Source organism: Apodemus sylvaticus, chromosome 13 (assembly GCF_947179515.1).
Source record: "Apodemus sylvaticus chromosome 13, mApoSyl1.1, whole genome shotgun sequence".
Classification (NCBI taxonomy): domain Eukaryota; kingdom Metazoa; phylum Chordata; class Mammalia; order Rodentia; family Muridae; genus Apodemus; species Apodemus sylvaticus.
In genome coordinates, this window is record NC_067484.1 from 73,845,943 (window position 1) to 73,873,613 (window position 27,671).

The 27,671-nt window shown below is 48.2% G+C and overlaps 1 protein-coding gene across 1 annotated transcript in view; it reads left to right on the plus strand.

The window, feature by feature from the left end:
* The window catches only part of Myo7b (myosin VIIB), a 64,271-nt gene that overhangs the window by 12,125 nt on the left and 24,475 nt on the right, over positions 1-27,671 (plus strand). The window contains exons 5-20 of the mRNA XM_052156063.1: positions 1,578-1,699; positions 3,007-3,149; positions 4,690-4,803; positions 6,915-7,068; positions 9,939-10,015; positions 10,962-11,081; positions 11,260-11,402; positions 12,493-12,703; positions 13,121-13,256; positions 17,796-17,959; positions 18,564-18,701; positions 20,633-20,785; positions 21,319-21,417; positions 22,248-22,342; positions 25,349-25,433; positions 26,906-27,124. Of these exons, the coding sequence (XP_052012023.1) occupies positions 1,578-1,699; positions 3,007-3,149; positions 4,690-4,803; positions 6,915-7,068; positions 9,939-10,015; positions 10,962-11,081; positions 11,260-11,402; positions 12,493-12,703; positions 13,121-13,256; positions 17,796-17,959; positions 18,564-18,701; positions 20,633-20,785; positions 21,319-21,417; positions 22,248-22,342; positions 25,349-25,433; positions 26,906-27,124 (2,173 nt within the window). The remainder of the gene's footprint in view (positions 1-1,577; positions 1,700-3,006; positions 3,150-4,689; positions 4,804-6,914; positions 7,069-9,938; positions 10,016-10,961; positions 11,082-11,259; positions 11,403-12,492; positions 12,704-13,120; positions 13,257-17,795; positions 17,960-18,563; positions 18,702-20,632; positions 20,786-21,318; positions 21,418-22,247; positions 22,343-25,348; positions 25,434-26,905; positions 27,125-27,671) is intronic.

The window sequence follows — 27,671 nt, forward strand, 5'->3', positions numbered from 1 at the left end:
CCTGAAGACATGTCCCCAACTCTGAGGTCTGTAAGGGCTGGAGGGACAAGTGCCCCTCTAACCCTGAGCACCACTCTGCTTCCCTGCCTGCCTGGTCCTGGCTACCTTGTACACAGACCTTCTTCCTGCTGAGGGAACAATAGGAGGAGCGAGGATTTGGTTCTCAAGTCCCTTACTTGGCATTGTAATCGCCATTCACTTATGCATGAGTTAGCTTTTTCATTTGTTCATTCATTCATTCATTCATTCATTCAAGGTCTTGCTATACCCACGCTGGAGATGTAGCTGAGTTGCTAGTGTGCTTGCCTAGCGTCTGAAGCAATGGGTTTGCTCTGCAGCACCACGTGAACCAGGTTTCTCTGTGTAACCTTGGTTGTCCTGAAACTTGCTCTATAAATCCAGGCCAGCCTCAAACTCAGAGGTCTGCCTGCTTCAACCTCCTGAGTGCTGGGATTAAAGGTGTGGGTCACCACTGTTCAGCTGTTCTCTCTCTTTTTTTTTAATGCAGTTTTTGTGTTGTTTGCTTTGGTTTCATTTTTGGGTCTGGGTCTTACTATGTTTTTGAGAGCCATGCCTCTCATGGCTCTGGCTGGTTTGGAACACTTGGAGAGCAGCCTCTCCGCTCCTCAGGAGCAAGAATTAAAGGTGTGCAGCATGCCCAGCTCAACGTGATGTTGGAGTGAATATCAAAGGCACGCATCCGCTGCCTCTCCAGGCAGTGAGCAAGTCCTGAGAGTTGTGCTGCAGTTGTCAGCTGCAGCAAGTTCCCAACAAAGCAGTAAAGAAGGAAAGGACTTGGGTTCTTCACGGTGGGGAAGGCACAGAGGCAGGGTGTGAGGCAGCTGCTCACGCTGGGTCCTCAGTCGGCAAGCAGAGGGATAAACGCTGGGGCTAAGCGTGACTGTTCCTTTTTATTCTGTCCAGGACCCCAGCCTGTGTAAATGTGCCGACCATGTTTAGGGTGTGTCTTCCCACTTCAAGTAACCTAATCTAGATAATCTCACAGTCATACCCAGAGGCTTGTCTCCTCGGTGACTTGAGAGCCTGTCAAGCTGACAATAAACAATAAACCTTCCAGGTTATACATGGATTCTGACTGGGTCTAGCTAAGGGAACCTGAGATCCTGGATTTCTGTCCAGATACAGATAACACTGGCCCCGGGGGCCACACTTTCATCAGAGAGACACTGAGTCACCTTACCTGTCCTGCCAGGTAGCCCGGAATAACCAGATCACAGTGCGCCAAGAGTCTTTCAGCCTGGGAAAAGGAAGGAAAAGAACGCAATAATTTCTACCAGGGATGTTCAACATTTTCACATTGTCTTTTACAACTGTATTGAGCTACATTATAGTTATTCTGGAGCACGTGTGGACATGCCTGTATCATAGAGAGTCTGAGATGCTCAGGGGACTTCAGGGCAAAAGCATTGTGGAATTTCTTCATGGGAAAGTGTGTCCCTGTCAGCATCTCTGTGGGAACAGGGTGGAGCGGGGCATGAGGGCCTTTATAGAGAGTGGAGAGGCTCTAGATAATGGTGAGTCTGTCTGAGACCTCATTTCCCTGCACTCTCTGGCAGTGGCGAGTCTGGGGCCGGGAAGACAGAGACCACGAAGCTCATCCTTCAGTTCTTGGCCACGGTCAGCGGCCAGCACTCATGGATCGAGCAACAGGTCCTGGAGGCCAACCCCATCCTGGAAGGTAAGCTATGATCCAGAGGGCTTGGACAGGAATGGTCCTCCCACACATGGTAGCCCTGGGTAGCCATGTGTAGCCATGACACAAGTCATAACCCTCAAACGAGGGTAGGAAGACCAGGAGTATGTGATTCCCCAGGTGACATGAAGGGAGAGGCAGGAGGCAGCAGAGATAGCTTAATTGGGAAAACGCTTGCCTTATAACCATGTGGACCTAAATTCAATCCCCAGCACCCACGTAAAAACCAGGCATGGTGGCTGTTGTAATCCTAGCACAGGAGAAGCAGAGACAAGTAGATCTCTGGGGCTCAGTCGGCAGCCAGCTCAACCTAACTGGTGAGCATCAGAACCCAGTGAGATACCCTGTCACAAAAACACAGTGTGGATGAAGAATGATACTTGAGGTTGATTTCTGACCTTCACACACACACACACACACACACACACACACACACACACACACACGTGTTTCAGGCTGATCACTTGAGAAGCACGTGACCCTGTTGACTCTCAGAAGCCTCCCTGCCTCCTTGAGGAGGCCCTCTCAAAATCTGAGCCTAGCATTCCCAGCTGTAAGTCCCCTAGCTGGCCTTCTCTGCTCCTCTCCTGTCTACACTCTACAGGGCCACCTGGCTCCCGACCCGCTAGTGTCCTGGACTGTCTCTTCCCTACTGTGGCTACCAGGACAGCCTTCCTCACCTTCAATTGTATGCTCTCCTAGTCCAATTTTAGACTAGGGGCTTTTCATGTTTGCCTGAAACAGCCCACCTACCACGCTGCTGAAAATGAAATACCAACCCTCCTATCAAAAGTCTGGCTGTGAGTGTCTAACCGTCTCCCTGGCTGCCTGGATTCCACTATCAACTCCGCAAGGGAGTTTGCCAACTCAGGACCATAGACCCCAGGGTGGCTACTGGTATAATGGGTGCACAACTAGAGATGCTCCTCTTCCTCACTCATCCCACATCCTCCGTCCTCCCCCAGGTACAGGTCCTCCTCAACTACATGGCAGGAAACCTCCCCTTCCTCTGAGACCTCTAAGAAGGGACCCCTGTTCTGCCACATGAACTCTCCTCAGCTTCAGACATGCTGTCTGTCTACAGTATTAGTCATGCTGTCTGTCTGTCTGTCTGTCCAAAGCACTGATAACTCTTCCAATGAACTACTTCCCCAAAACATTAACTCCTCACTGTTGATTCTTGAATCCCAGACTCCAGATCTTTCGTCTACCTCCCCTGAGTACCTACCCTGAAGTAAAAGGGAGTTTTCTCCCGTCTGCTCCTGTTGTCAAAATCTCCCTTTTACCCTCAGCCTTCGGTAACGCCAAGACCGTCCGCAACGATAACTCCAGCCGCTTCGGGAAGTACATTGACATCCACTTCAACTCTAGTGGGGTGATCGAGGGTGCTAGCATCGAGCACTTCCTCCTGGAGAAGTCCAGAGTCTGCCGGCAGGTGAGACTACCCCCTCCTTCCCCACCTGCCCCCCTGGGACTTCCTCACTGTCATCCTCCTGCCTCTGTTCCCTCCCAGACTCCATGTGCTTCTCAGTATTGGTACAAAGGTAGCAATTAAACGTTCTCAGCTTTGAATTTCTTGTCCATACAACGTGTATATATGCATGTGTGGTGTATACATGTATACATGTTTGTGTGTGTGCAAATACACATGTGTGCACATTTGTGTGACAGCTGGTGGCTAGTGTTGGGTATGTTCCTTGATCACTCTCCACCTTATTTTTGGATACAGGGTCCCCCACTGTATCCTGAGCTCACTGATTAAACAAGACTAGCTGGCTAACAAGCCCCAGGGATCCAGCTTCTGTCTCTCCAGCACAAGGATTACAGGCATATAACATCATACCCAGTTCTTTTCATGAATAGTGGGGATTTGAACTCATATTCTTGTGGTTGCATGGCAAGTGCTTTACCACCTGAGCCATCTCCCTAGCCCCAACATCATGTCTTCCTTCCTTCCTTCTCCTTCCTTCCTTCTTTCCTTCTTTCCTTCTTTCCTTCTTTCCTTCTTTCCTTCCTTCCTTCCTTCCTTCCTTCCTTCCTTTCTTTCTTTCTTTCTTTCTTTCTTTCTTTCTTTCTTTCTTTCTTTCTTTCTTTCTTTCTTTCTTTCTTTCTTTAACTTGCTATGTTTTAATTCTCTGTTCATCCCACACCTTTTTCTTCCTTCTTTGGTACCTACCATGCCTCACCTCTACTGAAATTAACTTTGAGGCCCGGCTAGAACAAATCTAAGTCAAGGTGCTTTGGGGGCTGCGGCAGAAGGACCTGGAGAACACTATAGAGGGCCATGGCCTAGGACTGGGGAAGCAGAGGCAGGAGGATCCCTGGGGTTGCTGGCCAGTCAGCCTGGCCTACTTTTCTGGTTCTAGGTCAGTGAGAGAACCTGTCTCAAAAAACAAGGTAGATTCCCAAGAACCACATCCAAGATTGTCCTATGCCCTCCACATTCATAAGCCAAGCTAGAACCATAGAAATCTTATATAAAGGAATTTAAGGTCCAGAGGAAACACAAACCCTGAAGGGCTTCCATGGAGAGAGAAGCAGAGATTTTGCAGAGGTAGGGAGACAGGGTGGAGAGAAAGCTTACCTTATGACAGCACAAGCTGACAACAGTCTAAATTTTCACAATGAGGATGTGGTTATAAGTAGTATTTACAAACTCCATGTCTATACAAGCCTATGGCCACTGGCTCTCTGGATGGTCACTGAGTGACTATAACTTCCATGGGACAGTGAGTTGCACAACTCTGAATGGTTTTCTGGGCTAGGAAGTGAGGTCAGGATGAACCTAAGGTCAGACTAGCCTCTTGGTTCATGGTACCCAGAATCCTCTGCTTCTTGGAATATAGGTGACCTAGGGGTACAGGCTAGACCTTGGGTACATGCCACAGCCACATTGGCCAAGAATTCTTCAAGCTGAGACTGGAGGCGTCCTGAGGGAGTTGCTCACTTGTCTCTTTGGTTGCCCTTCTCCCCAGGCTGCAGAGGAACGTAACTACCACATCTTCTACTGCATGCTGATGGGGATGAGCCCGGAAGAGAAGCAAATGCTGGGTCTGGGCATGCCCTCGGAGTACCATTACCTGACCATGGTGAGCTACCTACCCTATTCCTCTTCCCAGCCTGTTCCTCAGAAACAAAGGGAGGAAAGAGAGGGCTAGCACATGCTCAAACCTCAATCTTAACTGCTGGGCCCTGAGTGACTGCTAGGTCGTCTTTCTTGCCTCTTTGGAAATAATTTTATGGCCACCTTTTTGGCCTGCTTCCTATTTCCCTTCTATCCTTGTACTCCTGGAGCCCCAAGCTAAGACTTTGGTCCTTTTTCACATACACCATCTTCTTCTGAATCCCTCCAGGCCTACAATATTCTCTCAGCATAATGGGTGATAGATGGTTATCCACAGACTCTCAAATCCATTCTTGTAGGTTCACCAGACTCCAAGGTCTCAGAACATGAGCTCTGACCTCCCTTACCCCTCCATTCGAGGACAGTGAGATTCAAGCAGATATGGCGTGCATTAGTTAATAAGTGGGTGACATATTCTACCCCTGGATCAATTTCTTGTCACTACCTCACAGTCTTCGCCAGTCCTTTCCTAGAATGTGGCCGTAGTTTTCTTTTGGGTTGTTCCTGTGACCAGCTTTGACTTCTAGTCTGTCAGTCATCTCACAGAGCAAATCCTCTGACAGCAATTAGTCACTCTAAGTTCAAGACTTCCCAACTCTGTCTTACCACCCTTCGCTCTGTGAAGGTCCAGCTTAGACACTTTCTGTGGGGAACCTCTCCCTATCTCCAAGTGAGGCTGGCTTTGGACTCTTTGGTCTTAGCACTAGTAATAGTTAAGGGTCATTGGCCTCTTTCCTGCCCCTCTTAGATATACAGTAGCTGTGAAGAATTGCAGGTCATCATTTCAAAACTCATAGCAAGGAGCACAGGTCTTGGTATGTAGTCAGCCTTGAGCAATGCTTCCTGTGGTAATGAGCTCACAGCATTCCCTAGAGACAAGCCAGGCAGGCTCAAGATGGTTTGATGACAAATAGAGGCCCAGAGAGGGGACTCACTCGTGGTCACAAAGTGCTGCCCAGTGCTGCCGGCAAAGCCCAGGTGTGCTTTAGCTGTGGTGCCACCAGAGCTGTCAGGGTCAGAGCCTGGGCCCAGGCAGCAAGAACAAGCTGGTCTCAGCCACCATCTTCAGTGAACTAATTAAACAGACAAGAGACCATGGACAAAGCAGAGAAAGGGAATTTATGCAGTGTGGCTGTCTCAGTCAGGGTTTCTATTCCTGCACAAACATCATGACCAAGAAGCAAGTTGGGGAGGAAAGGGTTTATTGAGCTTACACTTCTACATTGCTGTTCATCACAAAAGGAAGTCAGGACTGGAACTCAAGCAGGGTTGGAAGCAGGAGCTGATGCAGCAGCCATGGAGGGATGTTCCTTACTGGCTTGCTTCCTCTGGCTTGCTCAGCCTGCTCTCTTATAGAACCCAAGACCACCAGCCCAGAGATGCTACCACCCACAAGGGGCCCTTCCCCCTTGATCACTAATTGAGAAAATGCCTCACAGTTGGATCTCCTGGAGACACTTCCCCAACTGTAACTCCTTTCTCTGTGATAACTCCAGTCTGTGTCAAGTTGACACACAAAACCAGCCAGTACAGTGGCTATCCTGGGAAGAGGCACAGAAGAGCCAAGTGTCCTCCAGGCCCGTCTGTACTTGGGGTTCTGACAGGAAACATAGGTTCCAGTGGAAGGCAAGACCAGGCCTAAGTAAGCAGCCTTGTCTTGGTTTCAGTCCTCCTGCGAGGTAGTGTGACAAGCTGTCGGAACGGTGGGAAATCTCTTCTTGGGAGACAATCTCCCCCTCTGGCTGCCACTAAACCTTCTTCTCCTAGGAGGAAATTCCTGGGGACATTCTAGTTTCTTGAGGTCTGTTGTTTCAATAGTCTGAAATCAAATGATGGGCACAAGTGTCTCCCTTGCTTATCTCCATGTGGGTCTGCCTCTGGAAATCCCTTAATTTGTTAGCTCAGCTTGGATACGTGATGTTGTCCTTCAGAGTCCTCCCAGAGCTTAGACGGTGACCTTCAGGGACCTTTAATTAAGTTTTTGAGCCATCTTGGCCTTGCTGGCTCCTGGGTGTGTGTGTGGGGGGGGACGAGATCTGGGGTGGCTCTCCCAACTGAAGTGTCCTGTTCCTTCAGGGGAACTGCACATCCTATGAGGGGCTCAGTGACGCCAAGGACTACGCACACGTTCGCTCCGCCATGAAGATCCTTCAGTTCTCAGACTCTGAGAACTGGGACATCAGCAAGCTGTTGGCGGCGATCCTCCACCTGGGGAATGTGGGGTTTATGGGTAATGTCTCTGTCTTGATAACACCCCCCCCCAGGAGGGGAGGGACATGGACAGCAGGAGAAAGAAGTCTCTGGGTCCTTGTGCTGAAAGGATCATGTGATCCAACCCAGTTTTGGAAAAATACATCCTAAAAGTGTGGCTATGATTTGCAGTCCTCAGAGGTTTGAGGATAAGACACAAAACATGGGGCCTCTGCGGGAAAGAACCCGGTGATGGGTTGAGGAGGTAGCGGTCAGCAAGATATGGGCATAAGGAACTGAGTTCAGGTCCCCAGGATCCATACAAAAGCCAGGGATGCTGGCAACCCCAGTGACAGGGAAGCAGGGCCAGCAAGCTCCTACACACATACACACACAGGCACACACACACACACACACACACACACATTCACACATGCACACAAACACACACACAAACACACATGCACACACACACACACAAAGACACACACATACACACAAAGACTCACATATGCACACATGCACTGAACACATACACACACACACAGACACACATGCACACATGCATGTGCATGCACACACACATGCACACATGCATGTGCACACACACACACTAAGACACACATATGCATACACGCACTGAACACACACACACACACACACATGCACACATGCATGTATATACACACAAGATACTTTTAAAACACTGGTTCTCAACCTGTGGTTGAGACCCCTCCCTTGGGGGTTGAATGTAGGGGTCTCCTAATATCATCTACATACCATATATTTACATCATGATTCAATACTGTAGGAAAATTGCAGTTATGAAGTAGCAATGAAATAATTTTATCCTTGGGGTTCAGCATAACATGAGGAACCATATCAAGGGATTGCAGCATTAGGAAGGCTGAGAACCACAGTTAGAGAATCTGTCAGTCACTCCATGGTTATCCGGGACTCCAGAGGGTTACCCACTCATGGTCAGGGTGAACCAAGTATACAAACCCACTCGTGAACCTCCCAAACCAGTGTAAGAAATCAAAGTGCCATGAAGATGAAAGGGTTCTGGTCGGTGGCATCCTGAGACACTGGACCATTACTGACAGTCCTCTCTGGAGGAAAAGATGGCTAATCTAGATCGGTAATCATTTTTTGTAATGGTTTTTAAAACACAAATCCAGAATATAGCCTGAAACAAATAGGAACAACGAAAAAAATGTGAGCGTGGCATGATCGGGAAGATATACCAGGCTCAGATCACCAGACAGAGGGATCATGCCAACATGGAACGTGGACATGGACTAAGGGTTGGAGAGATAGTTCAGTCAGTAAAATGTTTGCCACACAAGCTTGAGGGATTGAATCTGGATTTCTGAACCCACAAAAAAAGGCCAGGTACAGCAGTGGATTAAGATACCTTAATCCCAGTGCTGAGGAGACAGAGACGGGGCATCTCCGAAGCTTACCAGTAAGTCTAGCTCCATTGTGTGAGCCCTAGGTTCAGTGAGAGAGGTCTCACAAAAATAAGGTGGAGTTTGTGTGTGTTTGTAACTCCAGTGAGGTGTTGGCCATGACAGGCAGACCCTAGAGTTCTTAGTGAAAGATATTCAGCATCAATGTCTGGTCCTCATACTTACATGTGTGCATGTGTAAATTCACCCACACCCACACATCAATGCATGTACACTGTGTATTACAAGTACACATGCAGGTACACTATATACACAAACTATAAGGTAGAAAGTGATCAAGGAAGTCACCTGCTGACCTCTGGTCTCACACATGTGCACACACAGGCACACATATATACACACACATGCACATAGGGACATAATGAAGGCAATTAAAAAGATAATGAAAAAGCAAAGAAATGGTTTTCATGAAACCTAATGTGTGTGTGTGTGTGTGTGTATGTGATGGTGTGTGTGTGAGATGGTGTATGATGGTATGTGATGGTGTGTGTGTGTGATGGTGTGTGTATGTATGTATGTATGTATATGTGTGTGCATGTGTGATACTTGGGAGTAAACCCAGATTCTTATGTATACTAGGAAAGCATTCTGCCATTATGATGGTATGTGTGTGTGTGTGTGTGTGTATGTGTGTGTGTGTGTGTGTGTGTGAGGGTATGTGTGTGTGATAGTGTGTGTATGTTTGAGATGGGGTATGATGGTGTGTGATGGTGTGTGTGATGGTGTGTGTGTGTGTGTGTGTATGTGTATGTGTGTGTGTGTGTGTGAGATGGTGTATGATGGTATATGATGATGATGTGTGTGTGTGTGTGTATACGTGTGTGTGCATGAGTGATACTTGGGAGTAAACCCAGATTCTTATGCACACTAGGAAAGCATTCTGCCACTGTGCTCTACCCTTTGTTCTCACAGCTTTTAAAGCTAAGACAAAACTCCTTCTGTCCCTGACAGACAGCCATTCCTGAGCCAGTGGCTCACAGAGGCGGAACTGTGAGTAGAGATGTAGTCAGGAGACTGCGGCTTACAGCTGGTGCTCCATTAATACAGCCTCTGACTACATCAATACACAAGTGTCTGTGCTGCTAAAGACAGCATAGTGAGATGAAGCAAGCTGGTAATCTGTCTTCCCTCAGAACTGACCCCAGTCAGGCACACAAGTGCAGTGTCTGCTCAGTATCTAAACTCAGTCTCCCCACCACGAAGCCCAGGGTCCTCACCTAGCCAGACACAGGGATCAGGCCCTGTCTCAGTGATTCAGCTAAGGCGATACTGACTGCTGGTCAGGGGGGAGAGTCACTCTCCCGGGGAAGGTCCCTGAATAGGGGCCGTCCTCACTTGAGCAGTGTTTCTAAGGCTCAGACACAGGGCTGCCAACCTTTCTGGGTACTCTGTCCATCACATCAGATTTCTCTCTCAAGACTACTGCTTCTTTCCCCAGCTGCAGTCTTTGAGAACCTGGATTCCTCGGATGTAATGGAAACTCCAGCCTTCCCCTTGGCCATGAAGTTGCTAGAGGTATTGGATCCTTGTCTTTGCTAGTTGGGATTCTCATGGCTAAGACCTTGAGGGCTTAGGCTGACAGAGCCATAAACCTGGTTCTCATAGCCCCGTCCAGTTCCCCACATGTGTCTCCCATACTTGCCAGGCTCTGAGCCTATCTGCATACTGTGGGCTCCTGAGGGTAAGCACCAAGATTGGCCAGAGGGTGACCGGAAACAATTGACGTGCCCGGGGCGCTTTAGTGAACTTGTCTTCCTCCTCTTCCCTGCCTTCCCCGCCTTTCAGTGGCTCTGTGCTCAGCATCTCCCATTCAGCCCACCCACTCCTACGGTCTCCTCTTGGGCTCTAAACCCCATACCCATCAGAATATCCATTTTGTAATATCCCACATGAGCTGTGCTTTCTCTGGTCCAAAGCAGTCTGTGGCTCAGCATAGGAGGTCCCAGAAAGCAAAAGAAACCCTCACAAAACCAGTCACATCCGAAAGTCCCAGTTCCAAACATCATTGATAGGTAAATTTGGAGATCACGTGTTCAACGAGGAAATGGGGGGGGGGGGCACATTCAAATTACATCAGGGGCTCCAAAACTTTGGCTAGAAAACTTTGTTTTCTTTGCATGGTGGGGAGGGCCACTCCCCTCCATCCTTCCCTTGCTTCTTTTAGTTTTCAGCCTCCAGTGAGGGAGGGAGGGTCTCAGTCAGGGCCCCAGAGCTCTTCCTGTACTAGCCATTTCCCAGCCCAGGAGAGCAACATTTTCAGATTCACCACAGACCGTCTTCCATAAACACTGTACAAGGCACTCGTGATACCAAGGCTGTGACCCCCATGGGCAAAACATTGCTCACCATTAAGTTGTCTTTGATCATGAGAGTGGCAGGTGTGAGCCCCAAGCCAGGCTCTCCTGCACAGGTGCAGTACAGGTCCGCACAGGCGCGCCATACAGGTCCGCTCTCTTCCCAGGTGCAGCACCAGGCTCTCCGAGACTGTTTGATCAAACACACAATCCCTGTCCTTGGAGAGTTTGTCTCCAGGCCCTTGAACATCGCGCAGGCTACAGACCGGAGAGATGCCTTTGTCAAGGTACAAAGCCCCAGAGCAGAGCAGGGCACGGCTGGGTGGGCAAGTCCCAGCTTTGGGGGTGACATTCCTCGGGAGGTCAGCGTTGCCAATCTGCCTGCAGCCTTTCCGGGTGAACCTGCAGAGGCAATGCCTTCTTCCTCTGCTTTAGAGACCAAAGCTTCTCCCCATTTCTCCCCAGGGCATCTATGGGCGCCTCTTCCTATGGATTGTCAAGAAGATCAATGCTGCAATCTTCACTCCCCAATCCCAGGATCCCCAAAATGTGCGGAGAGCCATCGGTCTCCTGGACATATTTGGCTTTGAAAACTTCCAGAACAATAGGTATAAACATCTCAGCCTCCATTGTTTCTGAAGACAGGAGATGAGAGCTCAGCTAGAAACAGGCTTGCCGTGCAAGCTTACACTTTCGTCTTCAGAGCTCATGGAGAAAGCTGGGCATGGTGACACAGGCATGTAACACACGTCCTGGGGAAGTTAAAGCAGGATGATCTCTGTGTCCCAGTGGCTAGTGGTGAATTGGTGAATTGGTGAAGAGATCCAGTCTCAAAGATCAAAACCGGGTGACATCAAGGACCAATATCTAAGGTTGATTCCACATACATGCACACATACACAAGTAAGTGTATCTCTATACATTTACTTGCACACACACACACACACACACACACACACACACTAGAAGTCGAGCAGTGGTTCTGATCAAGCTTAAGAGTATCTGTCTCCTTCCCTCACCCTACCCTGGCCACTGGGCTTGAAGCAAGGATTTCACACCCTCAACTCATAATGCTGGGGTGTCTACAAGCAGGTCTGGATCTTCTGCAAATACAGCCTGAGTGTATCTAACACCCCAATGCCCAAAGAAGTCTATGTAACTAAAAACTCACCCCCTTGAACCACCAACTCTGTTCCTGATCTAGGACGACTTACCACAAGGGGTCAGGTGATGACAGATATCAGCACTGACTCATCTAGGGGTTTTGTGGATCACTGAGTGTGGCCTTTGAGTTGGGAAGTGAGTGAGCTCGGGCAGAACCTCTCAGATCCAGTGTCCTGGAGCAACTGGAAGTGGGCTGGGCATTCTACCAGACACCACTGTGATAAATGCAGGGGGAGGAAATGAGGCGTGCAGGGGCCAAATCTGGGCAGGTGCTATCCAGGGCAGAGTCAAAGGCAACAGGTGGCCAGTGGGGAGGTGAAGGAGCCTTTAGGGTCAGAGCCTGGAGCCCAGAGTCCCCTGGAGTCAGAGCAAAAGGAATCACGTACTTAGAGGTAGACCCACGCATAGGCTTTGTGTGCACGTGGTGTATGTTGGGGGCAAAGATGCCGCCTGACTCCGGGGCTCCCTGCTGGAGCTGCAGTGGTACCCAGCAGACCCTACTCCAACCTGATGACGGTGCTGTCGATTCTGCAGCTTCGAGCAACTCTGCATCAACCTTGCCAATGAGCACCTCCAGCAGTTCTTTGTGAAGCACGTGTTCACCATGGAGCAGGAGGAGTACCTGTCCGAGAACATCACCTGGAACTACATCCACTACACTGACAACCAGCCCATCCTAGACATGCTGGCTCTCAAGCCCATGAGCATCATCTCTCTCCTGGACGAGGAGAGCCGCTTCCCACAGGCACGTGTCTTCCTCATCCTCTGAACAGAACTCACAGCCTGAGTCCCTCCTCAGAGGTCAAGCAGTCCCATGTTACTGGGTGTAACTTGCTCAAGGTTGCCAAAACCTCTGCTTAACAGAGCCCTGATTAACCAGACTCTCCTGCTCAGCACAACTCCTACAGGAAGGCTTCCCAGACTGCTAAAGACCTGGACAATTTTCTAGTGGGGAGAGTGGGAGGGTTGGCAAAGGAGTAGCCCCTAGTCTCTGCCCCTGAGCCTTGGCTACCACAAGTCACCACCCAGTGTGAGCTAGCTGTCCATCAATAGTGAGTCATCAGTCATGCTAAGCCAAGCTTGCTTTGTCTCCTGTGGGTTGGCCTCCTGATCTCCTTATGTCTCTGGGACCTCAGCCCATATAGCATCTGGGTTCTTCCAGGGGACAGATATCACCATGCTGCAGAAACTGAACAGTATCCACGCCAACAACAAGTCCTTCCTGAGCCCCAGGAGCATCCACGACACCCAATTTGGAATCGCGCACTTTGCGGGTGATGTATACTACCAGACAGAAGGTGAGCACAGCTCTGTGTATGATCCCTGGAACCAGCTCAGGATACCACAGAAAGGAGGCAGTCAGGGGACAGAGGCTGCAGCAGCCTGCAGCTCAGCCTCCTTTCTCTGCTTACACAGTCCAGGATTCCAACCAGAAGAGGTGCCGCCCATTCTGAGTGGGTCTTTCTGCTTCAGTTAATGTAGCATAAATAATCCCCCCGCCCCTGGCCAGTCTACCAGGAGATTCTAGCTCCTGTCAAATGATAAAACACTAACCATTGCACACGCTGTGTATGCTCTCTGTGTCGGGTTTCTTTCAGTTACTCAAAAGTGTTAGGTTTTTGTTTGTTTGGTTGGTTTTTGTTTTTGAGACAGGGTTTCTCTGTGTAGCCTTGGTTGTACTAGAACTCACGCTGTAGATCAGGGTGACCTCAAGCTTACAGAAATCTGCCTGCCTCTGCCTCCCAAGTGCTGGGATTAAAGGCGTGCTCTACCACTGCTGCCTGGCTATATTCTGAGGTTTTTGAGGTTGAACTGTGTTAATGTAGTTGCTGGGGATCAAACCCAAGTCCTCTGCTTGCACACGAAGCTCTTCCCTGTCATCTCCCCAGACCCCTTTGTTTCTTTTTATTGCAGAAGAATATTCTGTTACTAGCCCATATTTTGTTTCTCTCTTCAATTGATGGATATTTGAATTATTTCCAAATTATAGTTATTTTATAAAACACAGCTGTGACCGTCCAAGTGCAGGCCTTCGTGTGGACATAGATTTGTTTGCTCAGCATATATCTAGCTAGGTTGTGTGCAGTTCTGGGGGACCTGCCAAACACTTTTCCAAAGTAGTTTTACACTCTTAATAGGTGTGTATCAGAGTACCGACTTTTCCACATCCTTCTGAGCTTGTGGTATCAGAGGGCAACTTGCAGGAGTCTGTCCTCTCCTCCCACTGCGTGGGGCCTGGGGATGGAACTCAGGTCATCAGATGTGGCAGCAAGTGTCTTTCCCTGGTCAGCCATCTCTCTGGCCAGGATTACAGTCATGACTGCTATAGCAGCATTTTCTATATCCTGGCTGGAAGTACCTCGTCAGATATATTGTTTGTAAAACGTTTCTGGTGCTGAGGGGCCTGGCTTTTCATTTCTGCTTTGGTGGCCTATGGATGGAGCTCGGGGTCTGACACACAGTGCAGGTGCTCTCTCCCACTGAGCTATGCGCCAAGTCCTTGCCGTTCCTGTTGTTGTTGTGTTATTTGTCAGCGTTTTAGACAAAGGCATGATGCATAGTTCATCCTTCACCTCCAAAATATCTGGCATCACACCTTTATTTCACTTCCTTTCTTTTCTTTTCTTTTCTTTTCTTTTTCTTTCTTTCTTTTTTTTTTTTTTTGACACAGGGTTTCTCTGTGTAGCCCCCTGGAAGTTCTGAACTCACTCTGTAGACCAGGCTGGCCTCAAACTCACAGAGATCTGTCTGCCTCTGCCTCCTGTATGCCACCACCACCTGGCTCATTTCTTGATTGTGCCAAAGGTTTTATTTTGAAGAAGCCTTGTTTCTATCTATCTTTGTGTCATAGCTTGAAGTCCACTGTGAGGTCAGGTGTCGTGAAGGTTTTCCTTTCCATTGCTTTTGTTTTGAGACAGGGCTTCCCTATGTAGTTCCTGTCAAGGAATTTGCTACGTAGCTCAGGCTAGCCTCTAATACCCCTGCTTCTGAGTGTGGGATTACAGCTGAGTCCTTCTCCTGGTTTTCTCCTACATGTCCTTTTGTTGTTGCTCATTGTTTTATTTTACTGCCTTGAACACCTGATCCTCCTGCCTCCACCTCCCAAGGGCTAATATTTGTGCCACCATGCCCAGTTTATGTGGTGCTGAGAATTGAACCCAGGGATCATGCATGCTAGGCAAGCCCTCTACCAGCTGAGCCGCATCCCCAGCTCCTCTCCTATGTGCTCTTACCATAGGTATAGGTTTTACTCTTAGATTTTAGATACATGAACTAACTTTGCAGTGCAGTCAGGATATGCATGGTTTTGATCAGAGAAACACAGGTCTAAGGTCTGTTTTTGCTTAGAAGAATGGGAAGGTGGCCACTGTGCTCTTGTGGTTAAGAAACATGGTAAGGAGGCAGCATTCATAGTTGTGTGAAGTCTTTAATTTAAGTAGAGACACAAATCTAGGGACAATTGTCACATGCTTTTCCTTAGAGTGACAAAAGGGCAGAAAGGCTGGTAGCTTACCTAGAGGACTCAGGGTCCCGGGAGGTTGGAGAGTTCTGTTGGAAAACCAGGAAGATGGTGTGGCTGCTTCACAGTCCCTGCCACATCCTGGCTTTAAGCTCTTGAGAAAGGGAGAGTTCCTGTATTAGAAGAACAGAATTAACCTGTATTAAAGGAACATTTATTAGAGGAGTTTACAGACTGTGGTCTAGCTCATCCAACAATGTCTGTCTCCTAACACGAAGGCCAGGAATCTGGTAGTCGTTCAGTCCATGAGGCTGGATGTCTCAGTTGGTCTTTGGTCTATGTTAGAATCCTGAAAATGGAGATTCTAATTCCAGCAAAGGAGTCTCAGCAACAGGACTGGTGAACTTGCCACAGAGAGTGAGGGCAAGCAGGCAAAAAGCAAAAGCTTCCTTCTGCCGTGTCCTTTTATATAGGCTGACACCAGAAGGTGTGGTCAGGATAGGGTGGGTCTTCTGACCTCAAATGATCCAGATTTAGGGCGGGTCTTCCCACTTCAAATGATCCTATTAAGCAAAATTCCCCACAGGCATGGCCAGCTGCTTGGGTTTTAGTTGATTCCAGATGTAGTCAACTTAATAACCAGTATTAGAACCATAGTCCCAGAACCCAAGTAGGATGCTGAACCCATCCCCATCACCCCTGTGTGCTCAAGAGTGAGGTTGTGTTTGTTTCTTTGTTTTCTTGCTTGCTTCTGTGAGTGACGTGACACTTATAAGGATGTTAAGATTCAGGAAACTTCTTTCTCTGAGCATGAGGATCTAATTTAGAATAACAAGAATCCATGAAAACCAGACACATTTCGTATCCATAGTCTCAGCACCGCTCTGGCATGGCCAGAAATGGGAAACAGAGACAGGGTAATCACTAGAAGTTCAAGGACCAACTAGCCTGGCATACACAGTGCTGAATAACAAAAGATCCAGCCTCAACCAACACAGAAGGGCTGTCCTCTGACCACCACACAGACACAGGCACCATGGCATGCTCATGCCTACACTTTACACATGAGCACGCATGCGCGCTCACACACACACACACACACACACACACACACACACACACACGTATATGCACATTTTTAGAAACAGGCTTAGGTATTTAGCTCAAAGTATTTACTTCATATGCACGAAGCCCTGACATTTGATCCCCAGCACTAGTAAACTAGGCACAGTGGTACATGCCTGTAATCCCAGAAGTCAGGAGGTAGAAGCAGGGGAATTAGACATTCAAGATCATCCTCAGCTACAAAGCAATGCAGGAGCTATATGAGACCAGGTCTCAAAAACAAAACAAAACAAAAAACCCAACAAACAAAAAACCAACCATAAAGCAACAAACAAAAACGTTAAAGTGTCTTGTTCTCATTTGGGATACTCTGTTGTGCCCATGACTTCATGTGCTCATGGCCCATAGGTAGCCATCGCTCCTTGTGACCTCACACAGTCCTCTCTCGGTGTGTCTATGCACTGATATCTTCTTTTAATGTCACCGGCCACACTGGGTCAAGGCCCACCATCATGACTACATTTTATGTTAATCATTAAAGGACCCTTCTCAGGCCGAGGTGGGAACTCAGTTAATAAAGTGATTTCTATGCATGATGGCTGAAGTCCATCCTCAGAAATTGTGTTTAAGAAAAAAAAGCTGGACTTAGTTAGTATGGCCCCTGTAACACCAGCACTGGGGAGGCAGAAACAAGCAGACTCTTGGGGCTCACTGGATAGCAACCTAGCCTTTTTTGTGAACTCCAAGCTAATGAGTGACCCTGTCTCAAAAAAAAAAAAAAAAAAAAAAAAAAGGACACCACCTGAGGAGTGTTCTCTGACCTCCACATACACGGGTACATATGGGTACCCCACTTAAACAGGCATGCACAATTACATGCACATGAAACCTCCTCTTCAAACACAGGTGATCCATACTGGGTCTATCCATACTGGATCTACACGTACTGGAACCAAGGGCCCTAGTGGATAAATTTGGGTGGATACAATTCAGCTCAGAACACTGGCCTCCCCCTTTTCTGAAGACTAGGTCTTCTGGTTGGAAAACCTCCAACCCTATCAGAATACCCAAGATGACAGAAACAGAATAATACATTCATCGAGACCACAGTGCTAGGTGGAGATGTGGTGCCAGGGGTTGAGAGGTCAGAGGTCAGAAGTGACTTAGCGATGCGTGGGACAGAAGCTCTGTCCCAGTGGGAGATAGACAGTATGTGTCAGTGGGACATTTGAACCTCCAGGCGAGCTCAAGTTACTCAAGGGATGGAAGCATGGCTGAACTGGCCGGAAGGGTAGCCCTGATGTCCCCACAGGCTTTCTGGAGAAGAATCGAGACGTGCTGAGCACAGACATCCTCATCCTGATTCAGTCCTCGAAAAACAAGTTCCTGAAGGAGATATTTAACCTGGACTCGTCGCAGACAAAGCTAGGGCACGGCACCCTCTGCCAGATGAAGGCAGGAAGCCAGATCTTCAAGGTGGGCTACTTACCTGCCACCCTCCTTCCAAGGCACGGGGCCAGACAGATATATCCCAGGAGACCCTTTGCTCGCCAGGAGTCCCCAGCATACAGCATCCCCAGCATGTAGCGCATGCTGGAATGAAGGGGAGAAAGGGAGAGAAATGCAGAGAGAAGGAGGAAGAGAGGGGAGTAGAAGAAGAGGGATAGGGCTGGAGGGATGGCTCGGTGGTTAAGAGCACTGACTGCAGTTCTGAAGGTCCTGAGTTCAAACCCCAGCAACCACATGGTGGTTTACAACCATCCGTAATGAGATCTGGCACCCTCTTCTGGTATGTCTGAAGACAGCTACAGTGTACTTAATATATAAACAATAAGTAAATCTTTAAAAAAAAAAAGAAGAAGAGGGATAAAGAGGGGAAAGGGGGGAAAGGGGGGAAGAAATGAACAGGAGGGAAGGGAGGGGGAGGAGGAAGTGAAGAAGGAACAGAAAGAAGGAAGGGGGTGGGAAGGGTGAAGGGGACGTGTGCACGCATGTCCTGAGTGGCAGCCCTCACTGTGGCAGGGTCCACAGTGCCCCAGGCACAGCTCCCCAGCCCTGATGCCCCCTTGTTGCTTTGCAGGCATCAGACTCCGCCAAGCGCTCCGTCACCCTCGGGAGCCAGTTCAAGCAGTCTCTGGAGCAGCTGATGAGGATCCTGACCAACTGCCAGCCCTACTTTATCCGCTGCATCAAACCCAATGAGTACAAGAAGCCGCTGGTAACTAGGAGAGACTGGGGTGTGCCAGGATGGGGGAGGGCTCTGAGGGGCTGAGTTTGACACCTAGACTTGACACCCAGGGCATGGCTAGCATTATAGCTGCCACCTGTCCCCTCTTTACAGACACTGGTGTGAATTGGTTGCAGCTCAGTGGCCTGCACACTCACCTCACACTGACTTCCACACACCCACACCCAGCTCCTTAGACCATCCATCATCAGCTGTGTGTGCTTAACCTGGTTCAGAGATCCTCTGGGCCTCATTTGTCTTCCATTAAGTCAGGCTTACTCTTGTCTATAGGACGTTAGAAATGAAGCTGTGGTCACGAGAATGCCCACATGACCTGAAGTATCTTTGAAAGGCAAAACATCATGTCCGTAGAAGGACAGGCTACAGTGACAAGCTCTGGGATTCCACTGGGACTTTAGGATTTCAGGACCCCTCGCTGTGCTCTTGTTAGTCAGACTTTGACCTCACATCCTTACAGGATGGGCTCATCTGTATGGACCATTTGGCCTCTTGGGCCAAAGCTGACATTTAGAGAGGTCAAGCTCAGGAGAATCAAAGCTTACATTTGTGAAGTAGAAACTAGACACTTGCATGGGGGTTTACAAGACGGCATTTTCTTAAGACCGAGTGGTCTTATCTGTGCTCATCTTCTGGTAGAAAGTTTTCTGTGTTTCTCAGAAAAGGTGCAACTAGTTTAGGAGATAATGCGGCACATCTTCCACATAAAAGCCACACTTAGTGAAGGGCATCAGCTATTTGAAACATTGGCACTGAAGAGTCAGATCTGTAGGAACTTTCTCTCTATGATCTACAGAATCCACCTCCCCAAAGAGCCAGAAGTACAGGGCCTTCCCAAACTAGGAAATATGATTTGCAAAGACAAAGCTACTAAAAACCATGTCATAGGGAATAGGAAGGTATCGGTGCATACATGTTAGTTAGTATATATATGCGTGTGTGTCTAAGTATGGAGGTGTCACACATGTGCTCACGGATGATAGAGTTTCATACTGTGTATCTTCCTTTATTGTTGTCCAAATTACATAGTTTTTAGAATTAGTTTATTTTATATGTATGGATGTTTTGCCTGCATGTGTGCATGCATTCACCACATGAATTCTTGATGCCCCTAAAGGCCAGAACTGGAACTAGAACTGGAGTTATGGTCAGCTGTGAGCAGAATGTGGTTATATTTGAAATAGGACGCGATTCTGTATATTGAGGTTGTTTTATAAAAGCAAGTATGGACAGTTACTATAGATGGCAGCTAGAGAACTCTTATTCCTCATGCTGGGAAAACTGCCGTGCTCTTAGAATTCCTGCAGGTGGCCACACTGCCTGCCTGGCCTGAGGCTCACATTCTGTGGGTGTCTCTGACCAGAATTTATCTCAGTGGCTGCAGCTTCCTGCTGTGAATTGTAGAAGAGAGGCCTAGGTTGAGAACCAGAGACTCTCTCTCTCTCTCTCTGTCTCTCTCTCTCTCTCTCTCTTGCCTCATTATATCCAAGGCTGGCCTCATGATCCTCCTGCTTCTGCCTCCCAAGTGTTATATGTATGGACCAATCCCATTGGCCTGAGTCCCAGTTCCTATCTATTGCCTTGTATATCCTTGAAAATACTTTCAGCAACTCACACTGCTGTCTTCAAAAAGTCATTTGAAATATGGATACAGTGTTACGTGCTTACAAGTCCAGCACATAGGAGTTAGAGACAGAATGTCACGCTCAGCTATATAACAAATTCTGGGCACACACCTAATACAAACGTCATTTTAGTTCAACCAAGCATTTGGTGGGTTCTTCCGGTCCGTGGGGGATGGTGGGACAGGTCCCTAGGCAAGCTGCGCTCCCCTGGTGGCAGCGAAGGTGAGTGTTTTGAAGGTGGGATCCCTGGCTCCTCAGCCCAGTCTTCTCTCCCCACAGCTGTTTGACCGAGAGCTGTGCATTCAGCAGCTGCGTTATTCCGGCATGATGGAGACCGTGCACATCCGCAAGTCAGGCTTCCCCATCCGCTACACGTTCGACGAGTTCTCACAGAGATTCCGCGTGCTGCTGCCCAGCCCAGAGCGTATGCAGGTGTGTGTCTAGAGACTGTAGGGTCCTATGCCTCCCGGTGCATCTGCTCCTCCTTCCTGACCCTCCCCCACCTGGATACTCAGCTTCCACATGCTCCTGTCTGTCCTTCCTTTTGTCCTCCTACTCCATTTTGTGCTGTATAGGCAAGGTGGATGACCCGCACTGGCTTCTGGTTGATACTGGTGGCTGTGTGTTCCTTATACACGTCTGTGGGTTTACTCTGCTCTCCTGGGACCACCATGTCCAGGATCTGGGGTGTGGCTAGGAAGCTCTGCCATCTTTCTGCATCCTGCAGCCATCCTAAAGTTTGGATTGGTTAGAGGCTAAGTGTTCCCTAGCTACACGGAGACACCAGGCCCACCAAGTACCCTACACACCCCTCACCCACTTAGCCTGGAGAGTAGGCGAGTGCCTGCGTATAGTCAGACAGCCCTCGTTGGGCCTGTGTCCAAGGAGACCCCTGCTTGAGCAGCTCTGGAGAAGGCACCCCACCCCTCTCCAGAGTCCCTGGCCACCCCTGGTTTTCTCAACAGTTTCAAAACAAGCACCGCCAGATGACCTTGCGCATCACTGACCTGTGCCTGGGGACAGACAAAGACTGGAAAGTCGGAAAGACCAAAATCTTCCTGAAGGTGAGAGGCTGGGAAGCACTGGCTGCCTTTGACCTCCTGGGAACAGCGGGAGAGAAGGGAAGGAGCCCCGGCCAGCCATGCCTGCTCCGGACCCCAGCTGGGCTGTGGGTTTCTCTAGCCATAGATTCATGCACTGGCTTGCTTGCCCATAGTGGGGCATCCGGGATCTAAACTAGAAGGAGGTAATAGAGAGATAGGGTGACAGAGAGAATTCCCCAAGGGAAGTGTACAGAAAGATGGGGTAGCCATGAAAGGCCACACAGAGGAACACAGGGTGGAGCTGGTGTTGGGGAAGGGATGGAAAGGCTCAGCCCTACATTCCTGGTTCCTTGAGGCTGTGCTCAAGGTTTGGTCCTGCGCTATGCCCAAACTCACCACGGCACATGAGAGACTCAGTCAAGCTGATGACAGATAAAGGGGAAGAAGGAAAGGGGAACAATTGAGTCTCCAACTTCTCCTCTCCACCAGCTGAGGTGCCACAGGTCTCTGTCCTGCAAAGTCAGCCCCTGCCTTCACAGAGCTGTGATGATGATGACAGCCCTGTGCTTCATGTCTGAGGCCCCAGGGGACTAGGGGGAGTAAGAGGCAGGAGAGAGCTATGGGTGAAGACAATGACTTTAAGAAATGAAGACTGACAGATTGAAAGAGCGAAAGAAAGACCACCCTAAGTTGGCCTTAGGGTGAGATGTAGCTGCTTCATTCAGAACCACATCCAGGTTCTCATAGGAGAGTCTGGGACATCCTGACTTTTGGAGGCCAAGTCCTGGTGCCAAGCAGGGGCAGTGGGGGTGAGGGAGAGACAGCCACATGATGTTTCCATCCATCCTCAGGATCATCAGGACACAATGCTGGAGATCCAGAGGAGCCAGGCCCTGGACGGAGCAGCCACCCGCATCCAGAGAGTGCTTCGGGGATACAAATACAGGTGCCTGCCCCCACAAACCATCCGAAAGTTTGGATTGCTCTGAGGCCAAGTGCCCCACAGCTATTTGATGTCTCCAGGCTTACTGAATAGCCTATGTGCACCTCACACACTTAATCTGGAGTACAGGCACGTTCCTAGATGCTGTCAGTCAGCACACAGAATCCTTCAGGCAGGCCTGGGAGAGAAACTGAGGGAGAAGAATTCCTCAATGGGGACATTCAGCCTATGTTGATAATTCTAACATATTATTGAAAAGCATTCTATAAGCAAATGATGCCAATCTCAATCTCATCTTTACACATGTCAATATATAATACACCACACACATATATACACGCACATACGAACACAAACACCACACATATACATATTTACACTTATACACACATCCATACCACACACACATACACACACCACACACACATCCATACACATATACACACATACATATACACACACACCCATACCACACACATCCATACACACCACATAAAAACACCATAAACACACACGCCACATGCATGCCTATATACATACACACATTCACATACAAACACACACATTACATATACCACACATATACACACACACACAGACACACACAGTGGGGGGGAAGGAGTATAGGTCTTCATGTTTGTAAGACAAGCACTTCGCTGGTGGAGTCATGTCTGTGAGTGGAGTGATGTCTTCCTCCTTGCTTTTGGGTCCTTGAAGACACCCGTCTAGTTCCTGTGTCGTAGTCCCTGTGTTCCCCAGGGCACTGCTCCCTTTCTTCAGTCCATTTCTTCTCCATCCTGCAGATTAAAAAATTATTTTGTTCTATCTTCATGAGTAGCATTCTTGCCCACTCCCTACCACAACAACCAGAACCTCCTAGATTTTTGCTGAATGTGTCCTGGGCAGGTAGCTAGGTCAGGTCGGGTGCTGCTGCTGTGAACAATGGAAGGAGACAGGTTAGCTTTGCTTTGTGGTGCTTTGGTTGTTACCTTGGCTGCCTATTAGATCACTTGGAAGGTTAGTTCCAGGCTCTTGGGTTATAAGTTCTTTATATAAAATGGCATTGCCAGGCATGGTGGCACATGACTGTACACCAATAGTATAATACCAGCACTCAAGAAGGCAGAGGCAGGACGATCATGAGTTCAAGGCCAGTCTGAACAAAACCCTGTCTCTAAAGTTTTTATTAGATTTTATTTTATGTTTTTTATGTATGTGTTTTGTCTACATGCATGTGTATGCACCGTGCGAATATCTAGTGCATGTGGAGGCAGGTGGAGGGCATCAGGTCCCCTGGAACTGAGGTTACAGATGATTGTGAGCCACCGTCTGGGTGCTGGGAACTGAACTCAGATCTTCTGAAAGTGCAGCAAGTGCTCTTAACTGCTGAACCATCTCAAGAGTTTAAGATTTTAAATGGTACAATATTGGCACATATAACCTAACATATCCTCCTGTATAAATTAGCCCCACTCTAGATAATGTAATGCAATACCAATGTCATGCAGCTAGCTTTTGGAATGTATTATTTGAGGAATAATATGGTAACAATAAATCTGTGCAGGTTCTGTGCAGGTTCAGTGCAGAGGTAGTCTTTTCCAAATAGTTTTGGTTTGTGGTAGCTGAATCAGTAGCTGTGGAACAGTGGTACTCAACCTCTGGGTCGGGATCCCTTTGAGGTTGGAATGACCCTTTCACAAAGGTCCCCTAAGACCACTGGAAAACAGACATTTACATTATGATTCACAACAGTAGCAAAATTACAGTTATGAAGTAGCAATGAAAATAAATTTTACAGTTCCACAGCCGGAGGAACTGTATCACAGCGTTCGGGAGGTTGAGAACCACCGCTGTAGAACCTGAGTGTACCCAGATCTCAGCTTGCTTTAGCTTTTGTTGTTCATAACTGACTTACTCTTGTCTGTCTGTCTGTCTCTGTGTCTCTGTGTCTCTCACTTTCTCATTGTGTGTGTGTGTGTGTGTGCACTAGACAAAGAGCAAATGTTCTGATAATGATTGTTTTATATGGGACCTAGGAATAAGAAATATTGAAGTTCTCTGTGTAATTTTAATATGACTGAGGCACACTTTTATAAACCTTAGAAATTCATCCAGGAAAGTATTTAAAGTGTTAAGAAAACAATTGAGTATGAAATTAAAGATCCTCGCGGGCCAAGCTCTTGAGAGAGGTCTCTGACTCTCTAGAGCCATACTTTCAGACTCTGTGTCCAGCCTGGGGCTGAGGGGCTGGCAAGAAATTGAGATTCCCTGATCAGATAGATGACTCTAGGATGTGCCAAACTGGCAGTTAAAGCTAATTAGGACAAAATATAAATGTCAGATGGGTGTGCTATCCTGTCTATAATTTCAGCTTTAGAAGGCGGAGATGGAATCTTCAGGGCAAACTGGCTGTGAAACTCATCATATCAACAAGCTCTAGGTGTGACTGAGAGACTCAGAGTGGAAATGTGGAAGACTGATTGAGGATAATGTTTTATATCAACCTCAGACATCCATATATATGTACAGAAGGCACATAAGTGTATGTGCCTACACATACACAAACGCACATGAACAATACACATACACACACGTACAACACACACACACACACACAGAGAGAAAGAGAGAGAGAGAGAGAGAGAGAGAGAGAGAGAGAGAGAGAGAGAACATGGCAACTAGTTCTGCCTCTTCATAGATCTTGGTAGACTATGAAGGGACGAGGAGAGATTTCTTGGTTGTTTTTAAAAACTGGATTTTCATCGGTCAGAAATGTGGGGGAGTTTTCCTTTTGCTTTAACTTTTTCTGTTAATTGTCTGGGGCAGGGGAGTTGTTTGTGATGCTGAGGACTGAACTCTAAACTTTATACTAGACAAATGCTCTACCACTGAGCTACAACCTTAGCCTAGAGATTTAGGTTGTTAATGGCAGGTCTCATGACGCTAAGCCGCATGTACATCTGCCATCTGTCTGCAAATTCAATGCCTCTAATTTGCATTTCCCTCTAGGAAGGAGTTCCTGAGGCAGAGACGGGCAGCTGTGACCCTCCAGGCAGTGTGGCGAGGCTATAACCAAAGAAAGAATTTCAAGCTGGTGAGAGAGAGAGAGCTTGGGAGGATGGACTTTCAGGGGCAGCAGAAAACTGACCCATGACAGACACAGTCACGATTGTTTCTCTGCACTGGAGCTCCCAGCAGGACGAGTTCCGCTGCTGATTGATACAGAATGCAGATCTTAAGTGACCAGACAGCAGACCTCCTCCTACTCTTTCCACAGCTTACCTCCAGCCTTGAGTTTGGGGTGTTAAAGTGTTCCCCTCCAGAATTTTGGGCATCCCCCAGAGCTGGGCTGGGATGAAGATACTCAGACGGTACCTCATATTACGGCATTTCCTCCTCTTTGTTCTGCCCGCACAGGCCCCAGAGAGTGACTGTGCTCTACGTGAGTCAGAGCAGCCATCACTGTTCTCTCGGGCTTCACTTAACCCCTTATTCATTCTCATAATGACTGTGACTGTAGCTGCAGCATCTGAGGGTCCCATCAGAAACTGGCCCTGACTTTCAGCACTCTGTGCTCACGAAGTCTCAGGTGATAATGCACAAGTCTGGAGGGGTCACCCGAGGGCCTGTTGTACTGAGTGCATTGTTTTATTTAATAGTAATCACTCTATAAGTAAAGGAAATGAGGCATGAGACCTTAAATTGATTTGCTCAGGAGTGGTACATCTGGCATCTATGGGTCTGTGTGACTTTGGGAGCTTTAGGCTTGCCCACTGAGCTGGTCTTTGATCAGCCAACAGGCTCATCGTGGAGACCCAGGAACTTTTGTGGCATGGTATAGATTGGGTGATCATCCATTTCTCTCCTATTTTAAAGACACCCCCACTCTAGTGGGGGCCACACGAGGCTTCATTGTCTAGCTGGCCACTGTGGAGCCGGCATTGGTATTGGTCCACTGCTTACATTGTATTAGTTACTTTTCCTTTTTGCTGCAAGACAATACCCAACAAAAACAACTTAAGGGAAAACAGACTAATGCTGGCTCATAGTTCAAGGGTACAGTCTATCATGATGGGGAGTTGTGGCAGCAGGAACACCAGTCTGCTGGTCACATCACATCCACCTTCAGGAAGCACAGAACAATGAGTTTCTCTGCTCAGCTAGGCATCTCCGCTTTATACAGTCCAGAAACCCAACCTACGAGATGATGCTGTCCACATTTAGGGTAGATCTACTTAGCCCCATTAACCTTATCTTGGGAACTTGTCACAGACAAGTCCAGAGGTTGTCTCCAAGGTGATTCTAGATCTGCCAAGTTCACAATCAACAAAAAACCATCACACATACTGTTTTCCAGATGCTTGTTTGGTGCTTTTTTGAATGGTAGGCTCTGCTCCACGTAATCAGTAGGTGCATGCACATTGACATGTATGGATTCTTGTAACACCAGCACTGTACCAAAAAGCAGGTGACAAAGTTGCACTGAGGGTCTTCTATGAAGAACCACTCTCTTCTCTCTCAGGAAAGTGGTCTTGCCATAAATATAGCTACTTCCTGCTTTCACAGATCCTAGTGGGCTTTGAGCGCCTGCAGGCCATTGCCCGGAGCCACCTGCTGATGAGACAGTTCCAGACCATGCGACAGAAGATAGTGCAGCTGCAGGCCCGCTGCAGGGGCTACCTGGTGCGACAGCAAGTCCGGGCCAAGAGGAGGGCAGTGGTGATCATTCAAGCACATGCAAGAGGCATGGTTGCCCGGAGGAGCTACTGGCATCAGAAAAGCACTGTAGGTTGTCACTTGGTGTGGAAGGGAGACAGGGCTGGCTGGGGCCGACGGGAAAATGAATGAAGAGCAATTGATTAAGAACACTTATAAGAAGATCCTTTAGAATATCCAACATTCTCAAACAAAAATGCTTAAATCTACTAGAAAGTTATTAGAAACACAGCAAGAATCCATGAAGAAGATGTTTCTGGGGCTATAATTTAGATTATACAAAATGATTGGGAAGATAGATCAGTTGGTAAATGTCTTAGTTAGGGTTTCTATTGCTGTGAAGAGACACCATGATAACTCTTATAAAGGAAAATATTTAATTGGGGCTGGGTTACAGGTCAGAGATCTAGTCCATCATCCTCATGGTGGGAAGCCCGGTGACACAAAGCAGACATGACACAGGAGAGGCAGCTCAGAGCTCTACATCTCAACTGGCAGGCAGCAGGAAGAGAGTGACACTGGGCCTGGCTTCTGAAACCTCAAAGCCCACCCCCCAGTGACACACTTCCTCCAACAAGCCACACCCACTCCAACAAGGCTACAACTCCTAATCGTG